The 21,449-nt window shown below is 39.9% G+C and overlaps 3 protein-coding genes and 1 long non-coding RNA gene across 6 annotated transcripts; 3 read left to right on the top strand and 1 right to left on the bottom strand.

Annotated features, from left to right (window-relative positions):
* Positions 1-118: 118 nt before the first annotated feature.
* On the top strand, positions 119-2,120 carry LOC125978475 (uncharacterized). Its single transcript, XR_007485042.2, has 2 exons — positions 119-902; positions 1,714-2,120. It is a non-coding gene; the product is annotated as an uncharacterized lncRNA (long non-coding RNA).
* Positions 2,121-2,859: 739 nt separating this feature from the next.
* On the top strand, positions 2,860-7,069 carry LOC125978472 (RING finger protein 122). 2 transcript variants are annotated; one of them, XM_049735858.2, is made up of 7 exons: positions 2,860-3,033; positions 3,148-3,731; positions 4,141-4,297; positions 5,186-5,228; positions 5,310-5,351; positions 5,972-6,054; positions 6,603-7,069. In XM_049735858.2, exons 2-7 carry the CDS (start codon positions 3,707-3,709, stop codon positions 6,739-6,741), a joined length of 489 nt encoding a protein of 162 aa, XP_049591815.1. In that variant the 5' UTR covers positions 2,860-3,033; positions 3,148-3,706; the 3' UTR covers positions 6,742-7,069. The 2 variants fall into 2 exon arrangements, with proteins under 2 accessions (XP_049591815.1, XP_049591814.1); XM_049735857.2 differs by having other exon boundaries at positions 2,860-3,731.
* Positions 7,070-7,497: 428 nt separating this feature from the next.
* pcgf6 (polycomb group ring finger 6) lies at positions 7,498-10,915 on the top strand. Of its 2 annotated transcripts, none has more exons than XM_049735854.2 (11): positions 7,498-7,675; positions 7,859-7,937; positions 8,029-8,128; positions 8,246-8,342; positions 8,543-8,598; positions 8,720-8,779; positions 8,865-8,982; positions 9,279-9,306; positions 9,597-9,695; positions 10,038-10,124; positions 10,360-10,915. In XM_049735854.2, coding segments are annotated over exons 1-11 (777 nt in total). In that variant the 5' UTR covers positions 7,498-7,673; the 3' UTR covers positions 10,411-10,915. The 2 variants fall into 2 exon arrangements, with proteins under 2 accessions (XP_049591811.1, XP_049591812.1); XM_049735855.2 differs by having other exon boundaries at positions 7,499-7,766.
* A 185-nt stretch (positions 10,916-11,100) lies between these two features.
* LOC125978464 (alpha-internexin-like) lies at positions 11,101-14,351 on the bottom strand. The gene is made up of 5 exons (XM_068652466.1): positions 14,019-14,351; positions 13,662-13,892; positions 12,965-13,492; positions 11,874-11,998; positions 11,101-11,694 (listed from the first exon to the last, which is right to left on the bottom strand). The coding sequence occupies exons 1-5, from the start codon at positions 14,316-14,318 to the stop codon at positions 11,508-11,510; spliced, it is 1,371 nt and encodes a 456-aa protein (XP_068508567.1). The 5' UTR covers positions 14,319-14,351; the 3' UTR covers positions 11,101-11,507.
* Positions 14,352-21,449: the final 7,098 nt, after the last annotated feature.

Genomic DNA, 21,449 nt, shown 5'->3' with positions numbered 1-21,449 from the left:
CATCAAGCGCCGTGATTGGCTGCAGCTTTGGCGGAGAACTCCCGACCGAGCTCCCATTTTGCGGCGAACCCGTCGATCACTTTCAATTGGCTCAAGCGCCCACGCGACCACTCCGCCAGGAGAGAAAAAGAGGGCAGACTCCTATGTAGAATGGATTTCTTCATGAGTCTGTGTCGGAATAGCGAACATCTAAAAGACATATTTCATTGCTGTAATCGAAGCATAAAATACAAAACACTGTCATTTACGTAGCTCATTATCATCTCATACGTGCCAAGCAGCAAGAAAAAAGATGCTGTTTAATCAATCCACTAAAACTAGCAATTTTAGATATTTTCAAATGTAAAAAAAGATCAGCATGTCCCTCCGACAGGGACACTTGCTGGTCTGTATGATGATCTGCACTGCAAGTACCATTCATGAATATGCCTGTTGCTTGTAAGCTGGTAATTTTCCACCAGCCACGAGTGGGAGTGGTTACACGATCACGAACGCACGAGGTTACAAAAAACGACCTGGAGGAGAATTTGACTTCCAGAATGGGCAACGGTAGAAAAATGACAGGTGGACTTAAGATACTAAGTACGTCGGTAGCATCATAAATAGATCATGAAGTGGAACATTGCAGGATTAGCCCGTCCCGAGCCATACTCGGGGCATTGCTGTCAACGAGGATGCAAACATGACAGCACCCCCCCGCCCCCCTCTCACCCACCCTCTGTAGTCACGTGGTCCAGCGCGCTACTTGATGGAAAAATACTGGATTTGGTGTTGAGCGGAGCACAGTACACAACCTAGTACAAAGTCATTCACTGAGGATCTTTCGAAGGGCGTCACGGACTTCACCCAGCAACAACGTTTTTAGGTCTACGTGAGCCACAATTAATCGACCATGCTCTTTTGTAGGTTCTTTTGAAGTTAACGTTTCTGCTCTGGCAATATTTGCATGCAGAATTTGCTCAAATGCAGTCCAATATCCATGCCATTCATTTAGTGGCAACGTGGTAAATTATCATTAGACATGCAAACAAGTGCATCGTCAAGTATAGCAGGTGCATTTTAAAGCATACAATACTGTAATGCAGAAATCAGGATTACAGTCACTGTGGTGCAGGGATGTCAAAGTCATTGTCTTTCAGGGGCCAAATATAGCCAGAGTTTATGCCAATAAAATTATAGTACTGTATAATTAATGCAAAGGAGTGTTTCCCTTTTTTGTTTTTTGTGTTTCGTTTCATTTTGTCATTGGGTGAATAATAGCCACTTATTGTTGTGGCTGTGATTTCTCCAAAGAATAAAAGTTAAAAAAAAAAGTTTCTTGAAAGTAGGCTATTTGGATTTAAGAAAGAAAAAATAGACAAGTCCAACTTGCTTCTGATTGTGTTTCAGTTTACAAATTGAGCTCAAAGCAAACGGACAGGAATGTATCGTTATACATGTGCGAAGTTGGGGGAGTGGTCAGATGAAGGCTGGTTATAGCTTGTTTAGTCTGGTTGAAGCGTGACGCGACATTTACATGTTATTACGCCACTTTGTTTTGACCACCATGTGGAAGTTGGTTAACCATATTGTGAAACAATATTGTGCGGTTATCCAAGCTGATATGTATATGTAAATATATACACATATCTAAATAAATGACTGCAAAATCGTTAAAAAAGTTATTTAATAATATTAAATGCAAGTTAATTTACCCTTATTCTTTCGCTTTAGACTTTACCTGTATCTGAAGAACAGGAAATTGGACTGTGGTTGTGACCTTTCACGCTACTCTAGTCCATGCTTCCAGACAACTTGAAAAATATCAACAAAAAGCAGCGCCATCTTCTGCTCCTTCAGTGCCTGACGTTACTGCTTTCAAACGTGAAACTCGACTGACCTCTGCTGGACAAAGAGTGCAATTGTCTTGAAACGCCAGACAAATCATCATGGCTGTTGCTTTATGCTATGTTGAGTTTGTATGTTCTCCCCGTGTGCTTGCATGGGTTTTCTTTCTGCACAGCATCAACAACAATACAGTATAGGTACACACACCAATGATGAGACCTCCTTACTAATATGTCCCTTTCAACATGCCTGTAAGGGGTAGGCAGAAGTACAATAAATGAATGTTCCCCTTGTCCAGTATTGATTTTTATGAATAATATGATCCTGATTCTCGTGAGTCTGGTAAATTAATGTTACAAACAAAAATTTTTGTTTTAAAAACTTTTAAACACTTTTTGTGATGAGTAGCACTTACTGTATCACATTTGGAGAATACCTGCGTGTGTACCATTTTAGGGGACAAGAGCAAGAGCATATATTTACATAAACTAAGTCGTCTTACTCCAAAAATAAATGCAAGATATTTAGTTTGGCTCAAGACTTCTGGGATGCCAACAGTTCTCATTTTCCTGAAATTTGACATGTGCTTGCTGCATTCTTTATTATGCAACTTTCCACCACAACCTTGCAGTAAGATCCAAACCCAGACTAAAAATTATTGACTGTGAAAAGGCAAAAATGCTCAACATCAACAACACAATATTTTGCATTAACACCTTATTTTTTCTTAAAAATGTTTTTCTTCAATTTGTTTCGGAATGAGATTCTATGACCATATGTTGTATATGTTTAAATTGGAACATTTACCAAGAACATATTATCTTCACTTTATTCTTTTTTTTTTTTTTAGCTTTATACTCTTTTATTCTTTTGTTTAAATTTACATATTTTTAAAGTACACCCCCACCAAAAAAATGGAGAAGGAAGTGGGGGAGGTGGAAAGAAAAGCCCAAAAGGGGTGGTTGGGCGGGCGGGGGGAGAGGGAAAGGAGGGGGCACTGAAAGCAGAGCTGTGATGCAGTGAGCGAATCACATGAGCCTGGATCTGTTTACAAACTGAGCGCTCCATAGACGTGAAGTAGAAAAGAGAAACGAGGACGGCGAGAATCAACACAAGTACGACAGAAAAACGAAGAACGGGAGCCTGACTTTACAGAATTTCGTTATGTCATCCAGCCACCATTGTGCCTTCACAGCAGGAATGCAGGTGAAGAGATGAAGAGCTGCTTTCCACAAGATCACCGAGGTTGCTTGCTTGGCTGACTGTGTTGCTGCCATCCATGTCCTTTTCCCTTTGTATCTCCATAATTGGCCACGGCAGGTTGTCACACCCGGAGAGGAAGGAAGAAAGCCACCTAGATAACTAAAACAGGAGAGAAGACTGGAAAACGAGAGTGAGAAAACCTCGTGACAATGTTTTGAGTGGGAGACGAAGCACAACGCAGGTACTGCTAACCAAAGACATATGGAAAGAGATTTTTTTTTTTTTAATAGATCTATATTAACATCGTTTTTCCACATGTCTCCACCCTTCAAGACTTTGGTAATGTGACGCAGGACAAAGACGTTTAACAATTTTATTTGCATCCCATGGGAAATCAGGAGGATGTTGCTCCCACATTTTTGGGTGAATCATCCTCGATAAAGTAATTGGAGTACAAACGAGCAGCTTGTTACTCCCATGATGGCCACTTGAGAAACTGGTTGCCTCCAGACTACAAGAATTCAACACATCATACATCCCAAATTTTGGGTTAAATGACTGCGACCCTAAGAAGTGGAAGGAATCAAGTTGTGAAGGCCATCCTTTGGGCTTTACAGTGGTCAACCTCTCCAGAGAATTTTCAGACTTTTAACATCTGTACAATCTATCAAATTTGATGCAACCTTTTCAGTGGTGTAACGGTGAGTGTTAATTTCTAGTTTTAAATTTTGCTCAGTGCTATTTGTTTTGATTACCAATGCAGTATTATGTTGTTATACATATGCATACTTTAAAGCAATCTCATCTGAAAAAAAATCTTCATAATACATTAAAAATTCAGATAAATATTGCATTTGTGGAAAATGAGTTCACCAATTTTCTGAAGCTGATCTGTGATTGCTCGTGACCTGAGATCTGGCAACGGTGATGTTATTTTGAGTGGACAGCAAATGGCAAAATGGCCGCCCCTTGAGATGATGATTTTTCCTGTTTGATTCATATTCCACAAACAAAACAATAAATAAATATGTAGTTATTTGATCTTTGAAACTTTTTTTGTCTTCAATATTTGTATTGAACTACTTGTTATACTTTCCCCCATCTTTTCAGGGTGTCGGTGTGACCTTGCATTGCAGAACTCGGACCCCTCCTGTAAGATGACGTCTGAAGAGGTCTTCCATCTGCCGCTCAATGTATACATCATCATTCTGGGCATCGGGCTTTTTATCCTAATGCTCAGTCTCATTTTCTGCTGCTACCTGGTCAGGTATGTGATAGCCACCATTCACAAAGAACCTGCAATTGTCATACTGAAATACAAACTGCGTTACATCTGGGAACACAGTTTTTTGTCCTGTTAGGTCTGGCAGCTGTTTTTACCTCATTTTGAGTGCATATTAAAAAATGGATGGTACATTTTCTCTATCGTTCTAATCAGTGAAAATTTGTAAGATGTGGAGGAAGAAAAAAAAAAACCAGACAGCTAATTTAATTTTTGATGAGCATAAAAATCTAACTCAAAAGACTTCTTGGATTGTTCATCTCACAAATACGTCACATTGCTATTAGATAGAACTGATTTACAATCCAGCATCAACACAGCTTATTTTGTTCAAGGTCATGCGGTTGGAGCCTTTCACAGTCAATTTACAACAAGAAGCTGTTGTTTAACAAATGACAAGATGAATAAACCCTGAAGGAATTGGAGTCTAATTTAATCTGTGTGATTAACCAAGGTTTGGGGCTTAACAAACAGGTTTCTCCCAAGCAAATATTTTAAAAAACCCATTTCATTATATAATCTTTTCCACCCGGGCCATCAGTTCCAGAAGATGAAAAGTTTCTTTCCGTGCCAACCTCCAAAATATCTCACACCAAACATTCAGTTCTAACATCTGTTCTGACCAATCTTTAGACGGGGTGGGCAATTCTGAAAGGTGCTACACGTGGTGAGCTTGGATAGACAAGCTCTGACATGAATTGCCCATTGTAGGAATTCCAAGACTTGTTGAAGGACTATCGCTGCTGATACACGAGGCATGACTAGACGTGATGGGATAATAAACCAATATGCATCCACAGAGTTCATTTGATGTCATTTTCACAACTATGGATTGCTGCATAAATGCGTTAAAAATATAATTGTTTTTCACAGACTCAAGCGACATAGTGCGAGAGAACACTATGGCTATAATGAGGTAACTCATTCGAACTTTTGCACTAAATCAGACTGCAATATTATGCAAGTCTAAAAGTATTCCTTTTGACATTGCTTGCAGGTTGTTCTAAAAGGAGCAGGGAAGAAACTGAGCCTTCTTGGGGTAAGTTCAGTATGAGGTGAAAGGGTGCCAGCTTAAATCCACTCGGTCAGATTAAAAGCAAAACTTGGCAGCGTGGTCTTGAAAAACGTGCCCCCTCGGTCTGCCTACCTTCATAGTACAGTCAAAGGTGATCCATTCAGTGATGCTTGTCGGGCTTCTAAGTTTTCAACATTTTTCCAAGAGAAGTTATTATTACAGAAATGACTAAAAGTAGAACTGGAGAGAAGCAGGATTGTTGTTCAGAGCCTTGTTGTTGTCATTCTGTGGCATCGCTACACTGGCAGCGGGCAACGCTTAATCTTTGCGGTTTCTGTACTTTGCCAGTTTGTATGTCAAAGAAATTTATACTCAAGGCGGTTGTGGGAAAAGAAAAGATACATATTTTCAGCACAACAAAATGTGCAATGTTGCTCAGGTCATTTTTATACTATTTATTTGTCATTATATTTTTTGCTACATGCTAGTTATGTTAGCATTTGCTGGATAAAACCAATTTTGCATAATTAGCAATAATTATCCCATGTTGCTCATATTGAGCTGAGCAGCCAGATGTGTACAGATACTGCAATAAATTCCTGTTCTTTGGTTGTTGATTGTTGTCATTCTTTTTCCCCTTGCAGCAAACATGTGCAGTGTGTTTAGAAGAGTTTCGCAGCCGGGATGAGCTTGGAGTGTGTCCATGTTCACATGCTTTTCATAAGAAGTAAGTTCTGTAATTGCTAAGCATTGGTATTGGAATAATAATAAAAAATCTTCATGGAAATGACTGAATTTCACAGTATGGTGGATTTTTGCCTTCAAGTTCTCCAGCAGACAAAAGTTTGGCCATTTTGTCAGGTTGTGCTGGAGGCAAATATTGGCACATTCAGGTGTGACATTTTTGTATGTTTGAACAAGCACATGACTCGTGCAGAATGGCATTGAGAACGTGACTTTTTTTTAGCTTAACATTTGGAATTGTCATAGATTTTAGGGTTTTGTCATTGCTCATATCAGGGGTAGTAAAACTGATGGCAGCTCGTCAATCAAGGGCACTGGGCCACCACTGCACCCCATTCAGCGGAGTTACCTTGAATACGGAAAAAAATAAATCCTAAAGATTAAAAATGCAAATATTTGGAAAATAAAATAAATGTGTAGGTTTAAAAAAATTTAGATTAATACAATTTGTAAAATTGTTCATTTTATACCAATATCCTTTAAATGACATAATGATGATTAGTACTTGAATTGTCATCTGTTTTTTCTCAGGTGTCTATTGAAATGGTTAGAGATCCGTAGTGTCTGCCCCATGTGCAACAAGCCAATATGCCGCCTCCAGCCTGGGCCTTCACAAGCTGCCGAGCAGCCACAGGGTCTCCTGGAGGTCCTAGAGGGACCGCAGATATGATGCGCAAAACCGGCCAAGGCTGTTTCTACAACATTGAAACAGATTGTACTACAAGAACATTTTTATATGAGGCGGAAGGACTTATTAGAATGTGAGTGTGCAATGTTTAATAACTGTTTATAATTATGGAGCAAAAATATTGTAGAGCAGACATTTTCATCAAACTTTCAGAGAAGCACTGGCGTTTTTCTAAATGTTATGGTACATACTATGAAGACTGCAGTATTCTGATGTGCTTTTCCTAATGTCAGTCACAATGAAGTCACGTGGGCACATCACACATTTGTGCAAATATTTGTATCTTGAATTTGTGAGGCATAAAAGTCCAATAAAAAAAAATATAAAATACTGCCCGAAGACTGCTGGGCACCACGCCCTCGACCTTCGTGAAGATAAGCAGTTCGGAGGCTGAAAGAATGAATATAGAATAACATGCACTCATAGGTGGCATAGTTTTCCACTGTCATTAGAACGTGTGGTGCATTTATGGTCAATTCAACCATTGGTGGTTTACACCAAATGGTATTTCATGTTGCAGTCTGAGAGTCCAGGGAGCAAACACTATCATATCATATAGCACAAAAGGTAAGCAGAGCTGCACCGAGTCATTCGGTTACAGAAATTTGGCTTGCTTATTTGCAAACAGCTGCTATAGCCATTCATCAAAAAAAAAAAAAAAAAAAAAAATATACGACAGTAAAGACAGACATCTCACTTTATTATGAAAGTCCACACCGGAAGCAAGCTCTATTAAACTACTTCGCGCGGAAGACCGCGAACACAAGTCATGATAGAAAGTCCACGTGAAGACTTGTTACGCGACCTTTTTTTCCCGTGACTCCCTGTTATCTCACTAACACAGCACGATAAACGACCGGGACACACGATTTGCATGCTTTTGAGATGATTTACCAACAACAGCCAACGTACACATGTAATTGACCACGTTTGCCCGACTTGAATCTCTCATCTCAAGCTAAAGCTAGCCCGGCTACGTCAGCGCACTGTGCAAGTTGACCGGCAAAGTAAACAATAGTTTAAAGCTTACGTCTTACTTAGCGACTCGTTTGTCCTACTACCTTTTAAAAATTGCAGACTTGGCATTTTTACTTATTAGGAAGCGTGGTTCTCCGATTTTGGGAATGTCAACGCCTCCCTGTGGTATTACCACATATGGAAGCGATTCCGAAGACGAGGTAACTATTTGTTATGCAGTAAAAGTTGATAAGTTAAAAGCTAATGTTCCTAGGGTTAGTACTGTGCTTTTTTTTGTTTTGATATCTGCAGTCCCAGGTCCCCCTCAATCAGTTCTACCCTTACATCCGATGTGGGCTGTGCTGCGGCTTCCTCATTGATGCCACCACCATCACAGAGTGCTTACACACATGTAAGTAGATCCAAAAGTCTGCATTCAAAATGACTTTGTTGTCTTTGTTATGATCATGTTGTGTATGTATTGTTATGTTACTCATTCATTCATTAAGTCTTTTTTGTTTTTCCTTAGTTTGCAAAAGTTGCATCGTGAAGCATTTTTTCAACAGCAACAGGTGTCCATCATGCACCATTATAGTGCACGAAACACAACCTCTTTACAATATTAGGTATTTGTCATATTTTCCCTCAGTGTGTATTGAATATTGATAGATTTGTTCAGCATATCACTGTTGAATAAGTCATCTTTTTGTATGATATTTGTCTTCTAATAGGGGGGAACGAAATTTCGGTTTCTTTGTGTGTCTTTGGCATGTGGAGAAATTGACAATAAAGCTGACTTTGACTTTGATTTTGACTTTTCTGGCAGGCCTGACAGACAACTGCAGGATATTGTGTACAAGATGATTCCTTTCCTTGAGGAGTGTAAGCATTTTATTTATGGGGCCATTTTCAGATTCAAATTTTTGGTGACCGCATTTTTGATGCATCCTTATTATATAGGTTTAAATTTCTGTCCTAAGCTATGAATGCTTTTATATTGCAGTCGAAAGAGAGCAGATGTGTAACTTTTACAAAAAACGAGGGCTGGCGATACCCAAATCAGGTAAAGTATATCCATAAATGGAAATGACTGAAAGGTGAGAGAGCGGTCATAATCTTATGTCTGGTCTTTATTTTCTGTGTGGCAGTGGCATTCTCCACACCAGCTCCTCTGGCATCAAAACGACAAAAGAAGGACCCAGTGCCTCAGTGCGTGATCAATATTCCGCCTGAGCTGGACATGTCGCTCTTGCTGGATTTTGTTGGGTGAGTCGCCTTGACTTGCTTCCAAAGCATTGTAGCTATAGTCACTCATGAAGTGAGATTGGACTCATATTTGAGCCTAAAAGTAACAACCTTACTTTCAATTGTGGATCGAAAAGCATATTTGAAATGATAAAAAGTTTTGAAGCCATGGAGGAAATTGTATATTGGATTGGAGGTTCCACTGTAGTTTGTAACCATAGGCAAAGTTGCACTAAAATGTCAGCAGATGATCCTGTTTCTCATGTTTGCTGTTCCTATGAACAAAACATATATTGACTCAGTCATTTTTCTTTCAGGGCTGAAGAGGGGATAAACAGCTACAAGGTAATTGTTTTATAGCTTTGGAGTTTTTTCTGAGAATTCCAGTCAGTGTTAAAATACAATTCACACAGAAATTTGCAGAAATAAAACAAATACCTCGCCATATGACAATTCAAGGTTATGCATTATCAGTTTCCTTCAAAAGAAACATACTGATTTGTTTTATTAGTTTTTGCGCTGATGGGTAGAATGGCGTGTTCTGACTCTCTTACAATTTGGGATAAGTCATAGCCATAGAAATGAAACCGCCACAAAACATGTTGATTTGCAGTCTGTTGTACTTCGCTGTCCAGCCACTAGAGAGGCCGTATGTGCGTGTGTCAGGTGACGCCACCATTCGCCACGTGGAGCTGTTCATCAGGAAGAAGATGGAACTCGGCCCAACTTGCCAGGTGAGTCCGCCAAGCTGGCTAATGAGATTAATGGGTCTGCAGAGTCACCTTGATGCTGGTTGTTGCTTCAGACGAGGTCAACGCAAAATCCACTTTACTGTCACATGGACACCGACCACTTGTTTATACAATGATGGCAGAAGGGTTTGACAGTGAGCTGAAACCTTTGAAGATAACAATGAAAATCATAGCCTTATGATTTTCACCCCCCTAACCCTAAACCACCCCCCACCCCCCCCAATTGAGCATTGTGCGATTCACACCCAGTCCGACTGTATAATTTTGATTACTAATTGTTTTCTAAGTATGGAAGCGTATGTATTTGTTTCCGTGTCTGTGTAGGTAGATGTGGTTTGTGGAGATCAACTCCTGGATCACTATCAGTCGCTAAAAGATGTACCGAATTTTGTGGGAGCTGAGGCTGTGCAGGTAAATGTTTTAAAGCTCATTCGTGTGACACATTGGCACAATTTTACTTGCCATTTTGATTTTTCACTGCTTGTTGCACTGCCAAGAATACCAAAATAAACACATGCTAACGTTACCTTATTCTCCATTTCTGAGGGTGCTGCTTTATGATTCAAAATCTCCACTTGGCAACAGCCATTTGTTAAATTACTGTCATCAGCTTTTAAAGATCAATTCTTTTTTTGTGTGTCTTCAGGATGGTTTTCTGGTGCTGCACTTTGGCTTGGTCCTGTCCTGTCTGGCCTGAAAGGCGAGAGTAGCTTGGCTTCCTAGTGTTGCACACCTCTTGTAAACTGCAAAATGACTGGAGCAAGTTACTAGCATCAGCAATATGATGGGATTTTTTTTAAGACTATTTTTCGGGCCATGTCTATTGTGTCTAATGGTGGATTCAGCTAGTTTATATTTTTGTATACTTTGCCTAATGACGGCTTCAGCTAGTTTATATTTTTGTTTACTTTGCCAAGATGATGCAACATTTTCTCTACTGATCTCTGTAGCTGAGGTTATCATGAAAATATCACTCAAGGAGAACAACTGCCAAAGTTTTGTAAGCACACTATACGTAGATTTACATTGTAGTTGCGCCCCCCTCAAATCTAACTCTGAATGATTCTTTTTTGGGGGGTACATCTTTGAGGACAAAGACCATGATCAAGTTGAAATTGACCTCTGTGGAAGAAGTCTTTCATCAGGTTTAACGAAATGTTTCTGTCTTACTACAATTGCTTTGAATAAAACCATTAACGGTACTTTTCAACTGATGAACTTGTGCGCTGCATGAGGGAACTGACTGCATTTAGTCAATCGTTTTATTCTTTCAATCAGTCAGTTCAAATGAATCACACATTGGGTTGACAGTGTGTTCTAAAGCCAGATGAAATGCAGTCGTTTAGATATGTAGAGCATTTTTAGTACCCGTCATTCTCACAACCACTTCTAGCAAATATTTATTAACATCAAGTTACAGCTATAGACACAAACACACAGTCTAGCAAGTTCACATTCAGCGAAAAAGCACTAGTCTGAAAATGTAAGTGATGCGCAAATAAGCATATCATGGTGTGTTAATATTTAAATTAGCCACTAGACTTTGACAGAAATGTCTAGAATTCTAGCACATCAATTGTCTAATACTATGTTAACATCCTTTTGTTTACATTTTGATACAAGCTTCCATTTGAGATAGATTTAGAGTCCAAAAATGTTCAACATGTTTCAGACTTATGCACAATGGAAAGAAAGAAATCATTTCTGGGCCTTTAAATTGTGCATAGTATTTGACTAGAACTTAGGAAATGCAGGATGTGCTATTTATCTCACTCCTTGTCTGCGCCCACAACTTCAGTTGTTGGAGTTGATGTCTGCTTCGTCTTTTTCCTCCTCCTTGAGGCTTTCCTTCTTGGCTCCGTCTTTGTCTCGCTGACCGCTTCTGGAGGAGCCGGCTGGGCTTCGGGGCTGGTAGCTGTAACTGGCGCCTCCGAACGACATCCCTGAGTTAAAGTGAGTCTCTTCTCCTTCCAGCAGCTTCCTTGTAGGATGAAAGGACACATATATTAAAGTATCTGTATGAAATTAATAGTCTTTAGATTGACATAGTTTATAGTTGAATTATTTTGTTTTGTTTACATTTGTTTTAGTAATCATTTGATCATTTTTGTTCATGACAATCGTGATAGTCCATTTTCATATCGTTTCATGTCTACCCACCTGTATGCAGCTATCTCGATGTCCAAGGCCATTTTGACATTAAGCAAGTCCTGATATTCTCTCAGGTGCTGGGCCATCTCCCCCTTGAGGTTCCTCAGCTCAGTATCCAATTGTCCAATAGTGTCCTGTTTTGAAGAGGTCAAACATGATGTGAAAGGTCACACAGTTGAAAGCTTACTTTTGTCTTTTAAAAGACGAGCATAACCTTTTGAGGCTTACTTAGCTTCTCTAAATAGCCAGTGAAAACAGATGGCCCTTCCTGTATCCAATTTAGCAGCAGCCTGGGTTAATCTAAATACACAGGATCAGTTCACTAAGAACTTTCTCTATCTAAGCCCAAATGACTTCCGCACTGAAGCCCGTCCAGCTGCATTAACCTTCCAGAGCAACATGACAAACTAATTTGTAGTCTTGTAGTTGCTCTGGAAGGTTAATGCAGCTGGATGGAACAGGTTGGTGTATAGTCACTATTAATCGCTAATTAATTTCTAAATCATAAGGCAAACATTTCTCATGAAATAGATATCTAAGTGGCCAATGATTTTCATTGGTAAAATTAATAACAGAGTGAAGTGCCAAATTGAGAATCCTCATTATAGCCCATTACCAAACTTTAGATGGAATCCATTGTTAATCTAACAAATGTGAATGCATTGTGTATTTTGAATTATTGGAAGACAACAAGAACAATTTGGACCATGGGGACCAAACATTAGGTGATAATTGTGAAAATTAGGTAAACATGCATCCTAGGTTATTGTCTCTGATAGTTTCTGCTCAACTTGCCGGTGACATTGACAAGTCAAGGCCACCTTGAAGGATGCTCTTAGCTTATGGAACTCATGCTGTGACACAATTGATGATTGAACTTCTCAATCCTATTTGTCGGAGAGGCTCGTAACCTTCACTGCCGATCTGTTGCATGTTCAGGTACAAGTGACTTTCTGTGACACTGGTAATGGCCCATTGATTCTTTTTGGTGGCTAATATGCTTAAATCACTCAAGGGAGTGTGTCAACAGATACCAAAGAATATTTAAAAAGTGTGCTTTGGAAAATATGTTTAATCAATGTATTGGAGCTATTGCATACCTGCAATGCCGTGACTTCAGAATTGTGAGCATCCTCCATCTCTGAGATTTGTCTCTCCAGAGACTCATTGGCTCCCCTCAGTGTCTCAATTTCCAAAGTCTTGGCCTGCAGCTGCCTCCTGAACTCGTTCATCTCCTCCCTGCTGGCTCGCATGGCCTCGTTGCTCCTGGTGGCCTGTTCGCTAAGGCTGGCGAACTTCCCTTTGTACCACTCCTCTGCCGACTGCAGGTTTTTGGAGGCAATTGACTCGTACTGGTTGCGGATCTCTTTCAGAGCCGAGGTGAGGTCGGGTTTGGCCATTTCCAATTCCACGGAGACTTGCTGCGCTTCCATCAGGCTGCTCAGCTCCTGGATTTCCTCGTCGTGGACTTTGTTCAGAAAAGAGATTTCATCCATCAGCAATTCCACTCGGCGCTCCAGATCAAGACGAACGGACGCAGCATCATCCACATCCTTCCGGAAGGACCGTAAAGTATTTTCGGCCTCTTCACGCACAGTCAACTCCTCCTCATACTTGCCATTAAGTTTCTGAAATATTTTGACATGTTATGAACCAAACCAGTAATAAATAAAATAAATAGGCCAATTAAATATTTCAAATTCTTACATTAAAAGTTTTTTTCAGTTGTTTTTTGACTGATATATTACAGCATGGCATTAATAATCCTTAATGATACAGTCATGGTTCCTTTTGTACCTGCAGCTCATCTTCCATGTGATTCCTCTCGATCAGGATGCGGTTCTTGTCCCTATTCAGGTCCTCCAACTGGGACCGCAAGTCCCTCATCTCCTGCTGGTAGAGATGAGCTAGCCGTGATGGTTCACTCTGCCTCTGCCGCAGCGTCACCAACTCGGCCTCCAGTACTTTATTCTGCTGCTCCAGGTGTCTGACTTTATCGATGAACATGGCGAAGCGATCATTCAGACCCTGTGCAAAAAGACAAATGTCTCAAACCAGCTGCTGTTTTCTTTGCATTGTTCACTATGAACTGTTTAATTCTCCAGCGTAATTATTATTACATTGTTTCCATAGTTTGTCAATGACGTCACATACCTGCAGCTGCTCTTTCTCGTTGGTTCTGATGACTTTGAGTTCGTTGTTGACCACTGAAGTCTGGGTCAGGTCCAGGGAGTCCGTGGCCACAAGAGAGAAGGAGGCCGGGGGTTGTCCTAGCCGTCTGTACATGCCCATAGAAGAGGTGCTGTTTCGGGACAAGGCCATGGACCGGAGCCCCGGTGAGCCCCGAGGCATGGAGCTGCTCATCCGGGATGAGGAGGAAGAGGCGGAGAACCTGGAAGAATCCCCGAAAATCTTCCGGTAGGAGGACGAAGTGTAGCGGTCCCTGTAGTTCATCTTTGCCAAGAGTCAGAGCCTAAAGTGAGATACTAAAGGGATTTGCTGCAGCTTAAAGCAAGGTGGAGCGAACCATTTTATACATGGGGATACTAATTTGTTAAACAAAATGTTGACTCACGTTCTCTAGTGTTGAAAACACCTACACCGTTTGAATAAACCTATTCCACATATAAATAGATGAGCGTAGACATTTGTAAACGTTATCTTGGTCAGATAAAAATGGAGCTGTCCATGGTGAATTAGTAATTTATAAACTCCTTACTCAGGCCCAACATCCTATGGATCCGAGTCAGAGTTGCTATTTTGTACAGAAAATCCCTAATTGTGCCCACACAAAAATGTTTATGATAATTAAGTAGACACCAAGATGGTGGGAAAGCACTTTTAATCGATGAGACCAGGTTATTATTATTATTTTTTTTACAAATTGCTTATCTGAAATTCCCTTTTATTGCCACAAGACGGCGCTAAAACACCGTTAAATATAAAGTAGCGCTTTAGCACCCTCTTAGGGTAATCATGACGCATAATCGCAAGAAACTGAAGATTTTTCACCCTCTGGTTTAATAGCCGCTGTTGAAAAGTTGCGATAAGTAGAAAGTTGATTTAAGCTGTTTTCTGCAAATGCCATTATTGATTATTTGCCACTTCCTGAACGTGTAAGTGTATACATCATTTCATAAAGTGTGTAACTGGAGTAATTTAGCCCCTCTTGAAGAGATGAACTACAGCATCATCCTTCACACTTCACATATGTGAACACACGCAGTGTTTGTCAAAGGCCGAGCTACATAACCTCCATAACCACCCCTCAAGTCTCAGTGGCGTCCCCCGAAACCGCACACAGCCAGACAGTCGGGGGATGGGCGGCTGACTGTGCGCCTTGACAGCTCATTGCCGTGGCGGCGGCTGCCGCTTGTGCGTTATTGGCCACCACCGCCGTGTAGGCGGGGACACGACACGACACTCTGACTCAGCTGTGAGTCACCACGCGACGTGCCTGCCCCGCCACACGCAAATAGTGCTTGGCTCCTGCTGCGTTTAGGTGCCGTTGGTAGAAAAGCCAGGATCTTTTGCTCAGCGTTCGCTGAACACGCTTTATGTGGAAAGACGTATGAGCATTTATTTATTTATGTACATCTTAAGGTCCATGTAGGCTTTTTGTACTCACTTGTCATCTTGTAGAAATTCAAAACCTACCACCACTATAATGTCACTTTTGGCCTATTTGTACAACCCTAAAATTGATATCTAGGATATGTTCAATTTTTTTTCCAAGAAGCAATTATTCACTAATATATATATATATATATATATATATATATATATATATATATATATATATATATATATATATATATATATATATATATATATATATATATATATATATATATATATATATATATACAGTTTAGGACAATGGATTATAACAATAAAGATCATACGCATGGGCTTCTGCATCATCTCATCATCACCTGTCCACCTATCTTCTTTTTTTTTTTTAAATACTGTCCACCCATCACAAATCCACCATCATTGTAGTGTATGATGTCACTGGTGTGACCCTGGGCGGACTCTTTCCAGTGGCCCGTCGGTGCCTTTATTTTGCGCTAAGTGTTCACAATCGTTCCGTCCCTGGAGGCACTGACCTTCTTTTCATTATTTACACTGCCAGCACTTCTCCTTCCCTTTTCTTTCATTTTGCTTTTGACCTATTTGTGTTACTTGTCTTTGAAGCATCAAAAACTACACTAACTAAATATTGTCGAATGAGTTACATTAGTATTTAGCAACAAAAAAAAATTGTCTAGTTTATAAAAGAAAATAACTACAACTTCAATGTGATGTTGAGAGAAAATGTTACTGCTGTGTTTGTGTAGTTTTGGGCTCAGAAAAAAAGACTTAGAGGCCAAGCATTTTTTCTTGCAGGTTTGTTTTGGCTCTTGATCAATGCAAGGAGCAAGTCAAAGTAAATATTTAGTAAGCCTAGTTGTTCTTTCCCCCTTTAGTCATTGAGACAATTCTAAACGTAACTTAGATGGGCAATTTGTTGAATTTCTTTGTTTTCAGGTCTCAAGTAAAAAAAAAAAATTAGCATGACTCAGGGCAAACACTTTGAACTATAATTCAGACGTTTTTGTCACATCTTGTCCTATTCTCACCTGTCAAGCCACCTAAAATAAAACCATACTGTAAGGACCTCGATTTGTTTGAAATGACCTTGCTTTGAAAGTAAGTTATTGCTTTGCTATCTTAAAATAAAAACCTTCACTATGCTGTCATACTAACTCATAAAAATGTGTTCTTTTTGCTTTATGTTTGTGTAACAAAGTCCGTTCTCTGACACAATGTATCATTTATTGAAAAAGCAGAATGAATGAATGAATATCCTGAAGGCATTTCATTGCAAGCCAATGAAACGCAGGAATTTATATTCTCCATAAAGCAGGTCAATGGCACCCATCATTAGACGTTAAATGATGTCTAATGCTGTCCCCCGAGAACACTCGCTAATCACCAACAAGAAGTTAAAAATGGACCCCCCCCCCTTTTTTCTTTTCCTTTTTTTAAATCACATGTATATTTTGAAGTGTACGCCTCTGCTTATATCTAATTTGGACCAACACATGTTCATCTGTTTCCCCCCCCCCAAATATTTTGGGAGCAGATTGCGGACAAAGGAGTGGGTGTCTGGAAAGGGTGCTGAGGAGGGGAGACGGGGACGATGGGTAAGAGTCCACAGGGGGACGGCTGGCCGACTTGCTGTTTATGGATGTGAGTTTGAGGGGTCAAAGGTGGGCGGGGGGGTGCTCAATGTGTGTGTGTGTGTGTGCACGTGTGTATTAATCTGCAGAAGGACATGCACACACTCGTCTGCCGGTGAGGTTGTGTCTGTGTGCGCATTGGCTGCTTGTTCATCGGCCTGTCTGTGCGAGTGTGTGTGTGTGCGCGCGTGTGTGCGTGCGTGCTCTTTTGTCTTGCTCTGGGTTGCTGGGTGATGGGACCAGCTGGGAGGGCTGAAGCCATTCACTTCCCTTCTGCTACCCTGAAGGCAGCCAGCAGGAAGAGAGAGAGAGCGAGAGAGAAAAGAGGTCGGCTGACTAAACTAATGGGGAAAAAAAACGCGAGGAAAAGAGAGTGACATTTCATACATTGATGTTTTTAATGTGAGCGAGGGAGTGATAGCGCTCCTAAAAAATGCGATGGTGAGAGCTCATGACGATATTGGTGATGGAAAGTGGTGTGATGCTGAAGGGTAGGTAGGGGAGGCCTTGCGCTAGCTCCATGAGTCGTGATAGAGCTGAGGAGCTGACTCAGGCAGTCTGCTTTGGCGTAGGAGGTAAGACGTAATAGATGACCACCTATTTAACTGAATTATAGTAATCGGGTCACCACAAAAATAGCTGATTATGAAATCAAGATAACAAATCATAGGTGACGATCAGTGTTTTCTTATTGAATTACTAAAACTATTAACAAATGATTCAGATTGAGAAAATTTAATTGATCTCAGAACGGGCAACTCATTTGCAGACTTGAGCTGGGTGATTCATCTGAATAGGCCAATACATTAAACTGTAATCTGATTACAATAAAGGTATCTTATCTAAAGTAAATCTTCATATAGGTGGCTGGAGTTGCTGTTAATGTTGATTATGTTAATATATCACTTAAAACAATGGCGGTACAGTTAAAGGTTTTACATTATAAATAATTGTACTATGAGACTGTATTTCTATTTCGAATTTGAATCAATCAGAGGTCAACCAGCAATAAACTAAACACATCATTTGCAAATAGAGATTTGTCTGATAATCATAATGCTGTGAGAGCTTGAAAATGTATAACATTATCAGGAAAAATAATTCTTCTCACGCACACACACACATGCAAAACACAATTCATGATAATGATTGAGAAAAAAAAAAGTAATGCCTGGAGAAGAATTGTTCAGCATCCTTCTTGTGGTTTGGAAAAATAAAAGCCATCAGAGGGTGGGAAAAGTTCGAGAAAGATGGCAAAGTAGCTAAACTGTCGCTGCAGGCCCGTGAACTTCTGTGGCTGCTTCCTTGTTCCTGACATGATTCGGCACAAGATTAATGACCTTCCTGTTTAGGGCTCCAGTGTCTCCTGCACGACACTTTTTGAAGTTCACTTCCAAAATGTAACAGAATGTATTGGAGGAAACTTTAAAACGGGTGCTCATGGACTTATACCAACAAACATTTCACTTGTACAGCCATTGCAAGCACTAATAAAAACACTTAGCTGTCACTTGTAGTGAAAGAGAGCAAAACAAATTATTTCCTGTAAGTCACCTGACCATGGAGGCGTTACATTGCCTCAAGCAACTCCACCTCCTCTCTCTCTCTCTCTTGCTCACTCACTTCCTGTATCGAATTCATGTTGCAGAAGGCATGCTGAAAAAAAATTCTCAGAAAAATCCAAGTGTATTCACTAAGTTTAAATGTAAAGTGTGTTGGGAATGTAACAAAACGAATGATTTTTAGATGGTCAGCGGTCTAAGCCCCCATGTACACTATAAGACAGGAAGTGCATATATACATTCAGCTTTGACATCCATGCAAGATGTTACATAAACTCTGCCTTTAAAGTTGACTGCAGTTGATAAATGCCCGGAGCAAATCACAAGCTTTGTTTGCAAAGGCGTCTAAACAAGTATGTACAATTTATTTAATGATGCTTATTTAATCTGGGCTGACCAATGCTGGCATAAAGCTTCGCTGTGATTCTTTTGGAGGTTATTAGCATAACAACACTTGGAATTTACTATAAGCACTTTCACAATACTGGCTGATGATTCAACAATGAAATTAGTTCAAAACATGAGAAGCTTATTGCCTAATTGTTTGGGTTTTGATAGGATGGTCAATCGAGGAGAAAATGTGTGCACGTTCATATTGCAGCATTTGCAGGAAACTATAATGTGGAAGGTTGTATGGCGTCAACATCCTCTTTTTTGAAGTGAGTGAGTCAAGGTATTTTACAAGGCTCCAGGAAATGTTCGGTATTTGGCAGTGTAGGGTGAAACTGTCACAGGCGCTTTCCAGTTTTGAGTGCCAGTGATGGTGTAGTTTCAAAAAGTTGATTCATATTTGTAATCACAAACAGTATGATGATTACAATAATTCAGCTCCAACATTTTGCATGTATGATGTCACATATCATCACAAAGGTACATTTTATTTTATCTTCATTGTATTTTATAATTAACATCTTCATATGCTGTATGTAACAGTTATGTTCAAACACAGAGTTTCTAGTGTTTACTTTATGTTTATGTACCTAGGGTAGAAAGATGGGATGTTTAGACAGAAAAAAAATATAAGAAAGGAAAATAAGTGATACAGTGGGAATAAAAGCAGATGGGTGGTTTGTGGGGGAAGGGGGGGGGGGGGGGGGGGGCCCAAAAACTCCTTGTTCATGTCAGCCGGACTCCCAGCCCCTCCTCCTCCTCTTTTCCACCCCCAGCCTCTCCCTAAATGTTGAGCTGTGACACGCCCTGTTTTATAGCATATGATTATCTGGTCCTCTTCACATACACTGCCAAAATCTTGCAGCGCACACAGTTTTGATTTGATTCTTGTTGATGTATCTCATGTGAAATTACAAATCGAAACTGGGACCCCTGTTATAAATCGTCTCACTGGGTGGATGTAGGATGTACTGCAGCTCAGGTAGCTGGCTCCAGCTCACCCATTATCCTGATTATGATAAGCAATAGAAAATGGCTAGATGGGAGTCAATGGCATGATCTGAAACCAATAGAGCATGCAAAAAGAGGAATTGGGTGATTTCAATCTGCTGCTCATTGACTACAAAGAAATGTAATCTAAGTGTTAAAAAATGGTTAATTTTACAGTTATATCAATCACATATTGAAAAAAATGTAGGTACAGATATAACATGCCTGTACTCCCAAAATGGTTAAATTAATTAAACCTTTATGAAACATCAGTCAAATCTTGACAGTTTTATTTCAAATTAATATTCGTGGTGCATAGAGGAAAATGTATCAAAATGGCCGTTGTCCAGATACTTTTGAACCGAGAAAAAAGAGAAACCAAGAAAGAGGAGCAACCGGATTTGTCACCAAGAGGGAGATGAAAGAAGAGCGAGAGAAATCAAGCTAAAGGGAGGGAGGGAAGGAGGGAGGGAGAGATGTTGTGGGTACAGCTCTCCAGTTGGCCCTGCCCTCTCTGCTCAGTGAGCCATTTCCTGTTTTTGACCTGAAATCTTTATTTAGAACCATTCCTCCTCGCTGCTTAGCATTCATGACTTGGCGTCAAGTCTAGAGGGATGAAAAAAATAAAAAATAAACTCAGATTTTAGGGCTTAGTTATTTGGTATAGTGACGTTAGAGCCGTTGTCTAACCAGAGTTGCTTGCTTGAATTTTCACACTTTCTAATCGGTGATTAAAAACAAATATCCAACATTTCAAAGCTATATGACGAAACCATTGCAGAATGTGGTTGACCTCTGATTTGTATGGCTAGAAAAACACATTTTCGCCATTTTAAATAATAGAACTAGAAATATGAGGTTTCGTAGTTATGAAGTGTTTCCACCTACTTGCTGATTTTCATATATATACGTTTGAATGATTAATTAATCTGTGCATCTACCTGTTGCCTTTCATACAAATGAATGATAATGTGAAAAATGTTTGCGTTCAACAAAAAAAAGCCCAGGTTTCACACTGGCTGGAGTGTGAGTAATTATTTAATCGTTGAGGCGTTCACAACATTAAGTGTGGAAAGAAGGAAAACATTTTTTAAATGTCATATCGCAGTGATAACAAGTTGTTGGTATGCAACTTACAAATACTTGTGGCATTGGGCTGCATGCCATTGCAGGAACTTGGATGCCTATAAATGTGACTTTGTTGTTTAACTTCATCAACTTTTATTTTTATCCTCATGTGCTGCATAGTTTGTAAAATGTCACTGTAAAGTGTCACTTTTCTCACCTTTGTGTGTTCTTGCCAATGTATAAATACTGATAGCCGGAGCCCCACATTTTTCCAAGGAGTAATTATAATTCAGATGGCACTGAACAGAGACAACTGGGTTCCAAATATCCAGCTCAATAAAAAACAAACC

The sequence above is a fragment of the Syngnathus scovelli genome, chromosome 12, assembly GCF_024217435.2.
Source record: "Syngnathus scovelli strain Florida chromosome 12, RoL_Ssco_1.2, whole genome shotgun sequence".
Taxonomy (NCBI): domain Eukaryota; kingdom Metazoa; phylum Chordata; class Actinopteri; order Syngnathiformes; family Syngnathidae; genus Syngnathus; species Syngnathus scovelli.
The sequence above is the reverse complement of the archived record's forward strand: the minus strand, read 5'-3'. Positions and strand labels throughout refer to the sequence as shown.